Source organism: Eurypyga helias, unplaced genomic scaffold, assembly GCF_000690775.1.
Source record: "Eurypyga helias isolate BGI_N326 unplaced genomic scaffold, ASM69077v1 scaffold1755, whole genome shotgun sequence".
Taxonomy (NCBI): Eukaryota; Metazoa; Chordata; class Aves; order Eurypygiformes; family Eurypygidae; genus Eurypyga; species Eurypyga helias.
In genome coordinates, this window is record NW_010251853.1 from 25,261 (window position 1) to 30,988 (window position 5,728).

Here is a 5,728-nt window from a genome sequence, read left to right on the forward strand (position 1 = left end):
CCCCACACGTATGAAATTAGTCATTTGGTGGTCTATTTGTTATTTGAGAAAAGAGAAGGAGAAAACATTAGAGCCTTCTACACTATTTCTCAAACAGAACCCACAGGTGCTTTCACATCAGGTGGTGCTTTAGAGTAGGATTACCACAGGAGCTGACCCTGAAAAGATGTTCTAGTTTAAGCAGATTCTTCTGAACTGACTCATAATTCAGAATTAAACCGCAATCAGTTTAATAGCCTCCCTAGAGATCTAGAAAATGCACATCACAGCACTGTATTCACCAACCACACTAGAACTACCTCTGCAGAAAGAGGGAAGTGTATCATTTTAAAGACAATTTTATGTTAAAGTATTTCAAAATGTGATTGCCTACACTAACATTCATTCCAAGCAGTCATCAAATTAAGAATACAAACGAATTGATGCCAAGACAGACAACCTACTGATTTCTGCACAGCCCCAAGCCATTCTTAGAGCACCTATAACACAGGAAAAATTAAGCTTATGTCATGCTACTCAGACTGACATCCAAGCAATCTGAAGACTGTGAAAACTTCAAAACTAAAATCTATCCTGTTAGGACAACAGCAGCATTGAAAATATTTTGGAAGGATTCAAGCTTAGTGCAACATCTCCTGTTTTTATCTGCTGCAGAGCATGCTCAAGAAGCAAACTTGGCTAAAAAAAAAATTAACTGCTGACACAGGTGCTGTTCCACACCACAGGTCCTCAAAATGAAGACCATAACACCAAGTTCACTGACACTACATTGCAGAGGATATTCATAGCATAAAAATTATCAAAAGTTGACAAACAATACACTCTGACTTGTGTACTTACAAGAGGAATTCCCCAGTCATTCTTTTCAAGGTTTTAGTAGTATTTAAGGAAGTAAGCATGTGCTATTTCACATTAAAATACCGAGTATTAAAACTGTTAAACTGCTGACGTTAAAGGATGGTCACAAGACATGACTTAAGTGAGTTGCCATACAGGTCTGCCCTGTTTTTACTTTACAGCAGTGAAAACAGCTGTACAAAAACAAATGTAAGTCAATCTTTCTTCTAACTCAAGTCAGTGTTAGTTGACTTGTGTCTGACTATGCAAGTCTTTACCTGTCTTCTCCTCCTACCCCTTCTATTGCAGCTAAGTAAATGCATCTCCTCCCCAACCCTGTTCTCAGTAACAGTTCAGTGACAAATCTGTACGTGAAGTCAAGCTTCAGCAGTAATTCTTGACCACGTCTATATATTGCTAACAACATGCTTCCTAATTAGCAAATTTAATTGTATTTTCATTATCTTTTATGGAAGCTTTGTCATGATTGTGTGCTCAGGGCCTATCCACTGACCTTCTCTGCTACCATTTTAATGTTCTGATGACCAAAGTTGAAAATAGCTTCTCAGGTAATTACAATAGTTATGTTGAAACTTCTATCTTTAGGTATGACTACCTTTGTAACCCATGCTTTTTATATATTTGCAGTTTCTCCATTTTCTTCCTCTTTTCGGACTGCTGTCTAAGATACTACTGAGACACTGACAGTGGCCTCCAGATACATATTTTTCCCCAAAGGAAACATTTTTAGGTCACAGCACTACAGAAAAGTATTTTAAATAATTCTTTCTGAAAGACACTTCTTTCAGTTTATTTAGAACTTCCAATTCCCTGTTGAGCATGAAAGCATGCTGCACATCCTTTTCCTTGGCTTTCTTAAACTTAACTGCAGTTTTCCCAGTAAGTGTTGCTGCAGATGGACCTTAAAATTTTCAGAGTGCTAGATTCCTGAGACATCATCCAATTCCAAAGGTAAATGTGTGTTTCTATAAACACATCAGCAACAAAAGGAGGGCTACAGAGAATCTCCATCCTTTACTGGAAGCACGGGGAAAGAGGGACAAAGGATAAGGAAAAGGCTGAGGTACCTAATGCCCTCTTTAACTCAGTCTTTAATGGGAAGAGAAGTTGTTCTCAGGGTACCCGGTCCCCTGTGATGGTAGACAGAGGTGGGGAGCAGAATGAACCCCCCACAATCCAAGGAGAAATGGTTAGTGACCTGCTGCAACACTCAGACACACACAAGTCTACGGAGCCAGATGGGATCCACCCAAGGGGACTGAGGGAGCTGGTAGAAGAGCTCACCCAGCCACTTTCCACTATCCACCAGCTGTCCTGGCTAACCAGGGAGGTCCCAGGTGACTGGAGGTTAGCAAATGCGACACCCATCCACAAGAAAGGTAGGAAGGAAGATTTGGGTAACTACAGGCCTGTCACTTTGACCTCGGTGCCAGGGAAGGTCACAGCACATCATCTTGAGTGCCATCATGCTGTATGTACAGGACAACCAGGTGACCAGGCCCAGCCAGCACAGGTTTATGAAAGGCAGGTCCTGCGTGACTAACCTGATCTCCTTCTAGGACAAGGTGACCTACTTAGTGGATGAGGGAAAGGCTGTGGATGTTGCTTACCTAGACTTTAGTAAAGCCTTTGACACTGTTTCCCACAGCATTTGCCTGGAGAAACTGGCTGCTCATGGCTTGGATGGGCACACTCTTCACTGGGTAAAAACCAGCCTGGATGGCCAGGCCCAGTGTGGTGGTGAAGGGAGTTGAGTTAAATCGGTGACAGGACGTAAGTGGTGTTCTCCAGGGCTCAGTCTATTTGATATCTTCATCAACAATCTGGATGAGGTGATCAAGTGCACCCGTAAGTGGTGTTCTCCAGGGCTCAGTCTATTTGATATCTTCATCAACAATCTGGATGAGGTGATCAAGTGCACCCTCAGTAAGTTGGCCGATGACACCAAGCTGGGCAAGTGTTGATCTGCCTGAGGGTGGGAAGGCTCTGCAGAGGGATCTGGACAGGCTGGATCCATGGGCTGAGGCCAACTGTAGGAGGTGGAACAAGGCCAAGTGCCAGGTCCTGCACAACAACCCCATGGAATGCTACAGGCTTGGGGATAGGTGGCTGGAAAGCTGCCAGCAGAAAAATGCCTGGAGGTGTTGGTCAATAGCCAGCTGAGCTGAATATGAGCCAGCAGCATTCCCAGGTGGCCAGGAAGGCCAATGGCATCCTGGCCTGCATCAGGAACAGTGTGGCCAACAGGACTAGGGTAGTGATCGTTCCCCTGGTCTTGGGACTAGTGAGGCTGCACCTCCAATCCTGTGTTCAGTTTTGGGCCCCTCACTGCAAGACAGACACTGAGGTGCTGGAGTATGTCCAGAGAAGGACAACAGACCTGGGGAAGGGTCTGGAGCACAAGTCCTGTGAGGAGCAGCTGAGGGAACTGGGGGTGTTCACCCTGGAGGAGGCTCAGGGGAGACCTGATCGCTCTCTGCAGATGCCTGAAAGGAGGTTGTAGCGAGGTCAGTGTTGATCTCTTCTCCCAAGTAACAAGTGATAGGACAAGAGGAAACAGCAAGTTGCACCAGGGGAGGTTTAGATTGGATATTAGGAAAAATTTCTTCACTGAAAGGGTGTCAGGCATTGGAATAGGCTGCCCAGGCAGGTGGTTGAGTCACTATCCCTGGGGGTACTGGAGAGGTGTAGCTGTGGTGCTTAGGGACATGATTTAGTGGTGGACTTGGCACTGTTAGGTTAATGGTTGGACTTGATGATCTTAAAAGTCTTTAAGCTAAAACATTCTGTGAGTCCATGATTCTATAACTAAGTCTCAGATGGGCTTTAAGAATGCATTAATGCTCTCTGTCCACATAGCTACAAAGACAGAGCAATACTTGTCATGCTGCAACAGAAGTCTGAGTATTGCTTCAGAAAACACACTGTCTCTGGAAATATGTATCTCAGTCTTCTCAATCTAATCTTGGTGACAGAGAAGGAAGAAAATCCTGTATGTACACGGCTCCATTAAAAAAATACACAAAACCAAGAGACAAATCACAAAACAGACCTTTTGTGCCTCTTGTGCACCTAACACTACACTAGCTCCCCTTTTCCCTCCCTACTATTTGCCTCTTTGGTTACTCATATCATAAATAATTTGGGGACAAATTTATCTTTCAATCAAATAAAGAACCCATGCAGGTATTGACTGGAACATCTTAGGTCCCTTGTAACACAGTATTATGTTTTATTGCTGATTTTATAGGGCTTTTTAATGCTTTGCTGCAAATAGTTTAACCTTCTTTAACTAAAATGAATGAATCTAAACTGTGTTTATACCACTTATTGCAACGAGACTTAAAAGGTCTGCTCAGAGGTTAATGGCTTTAATTTAGCTTGTGATTTCTGTTTGCAGCACAGGTTTTGGCAACAAGTAAAACTATTCTTAACACATGTATTTACTATACCAAATAGTTTGAAAAGCTAAGTTAGAAGAGACACACAGAACAGTACTTTATTCTCATACGCTGGCTTAGAGATCACTTTGCTTAAACTTTCTTTAGCTTGGTAGATACACTTCCTATCATCCACTGTGTAAGTTTTTTTGTTCATCTGTTAAGCTTCTTAACACAAAATCTGGAATTAGTTAAAGTATAACTTTTACAACTCATTAACTACGTAAGAGTTACAAAACTAGTGGAACTAAAGCAGTCATACAACAGCACTTAAACTCTCCATATTTTCAAGGCCAGTAATCTCAGAAAGCAACAAATGTAAACTGATTTTAATAGAGATTTGGTTAAGATCCAGATTCAGAATCAGTATTCAGCATTAAGCCAGGTCTTTTTCAGAATCCTTAGTGAAATATTTGATAGCCCAAATATATTTTGCTTAATAAGTCAGCAGAACACCACCACAGTGAATTCTGTAGGCTTATACTCATGCATACTAAATGTGTTTTCATTTAGGAAAATTCTAAAATAAAATCTTACCTTTAAAGTCATCTCTTGGGCCTTGCATTTCCTTCTTGTTCATTTTTCTGTCAGTGCAGGAATTGTTATGGGCACCTTTGGAATTGTTTTCTAGGTAAGCTGAACTCGTTCCTTTTTTGGAGGGATGAGGATCACAGAGTTTTGCATTAATCTTATAAAGCTCGAGGGCCTTAATGGCTGCTGCATTGTTATCCATACGGAGAAAAGTTGGACAGGAAGCACAAAATTCATTCGTGCAGGCTTCATTTCCACAGCCCTCAGTTAACTGGTGGTAGTAGCGCTCTATTAGATGCTTTGCAGCTGCTCGCTTCCTGTAGCAAACATTCAAACAGTAAGTACAAGGATTAGTAGAGCTTTCACATAAAAAGCTCATTCAAAAGCATCAGCAAGGCAGAGATTAGTCAGGCACTGAAACACAAGATTTCTGTCTCAGAGAGGACACATCGAGAGATACTGTAAATGCAGGATTCTCATCTTATCAATGCAAATATATTTAACACAGTTTACTTTGTGGGTCCTATGTAAGTGAAAGGTAAATCCTGTTTACACACAGTTTTCGGCTTTACATTCTAGGGTTACAGTGGACAATCTCGTTCAGTTCTGAACAATCTCAACTGTCAATGAAAAACAGAGCAATTTAGATGCAAAGCAAGGCTGCACATGACATAGAACTGGAACTCATACAGGTGATTGAATCTGATGTATAGTACTGAGGTATGGTTGCCAGTGACAGAGAGAAGAGGCATGAAACAGAACTAATCCAAGCATTTATTTAGTAATCCTATAAATACCCCACCCATAGGAGATAAACCCTTTAAAAGTCTAAATAATTTTTAAAACAAGATTTCAGATGGTTAAGTTACCAGATATTTAAGTCTATTTAAGTCTGTAGG

At 41.6% G+C, this 5,728-nt stretch overlaps 1 protein-coding gene across 1 annotated transcript in view; it reads right to left on the reverse strand.

The window, feature by feature from the left end:
- The window catches only part of UBE3A (ubiquitin protein ligase E3A), a 38,636-nt gene that overhangs the window by 19,067 nt on the left and 13,841 nt on the right, over positions 1-5,728 (reverse strand). The window contains exon 4 of the mRNA XM_010152139.1: positions 4,836-5,146. Within this exon, the coding sequence (XP_010150441.1) occupies positions 4,836-5,146 (311 nt within the window). The remainder of the gene's footprint in view (positions 1-4,835; positions 5,147-5,728) is intronic.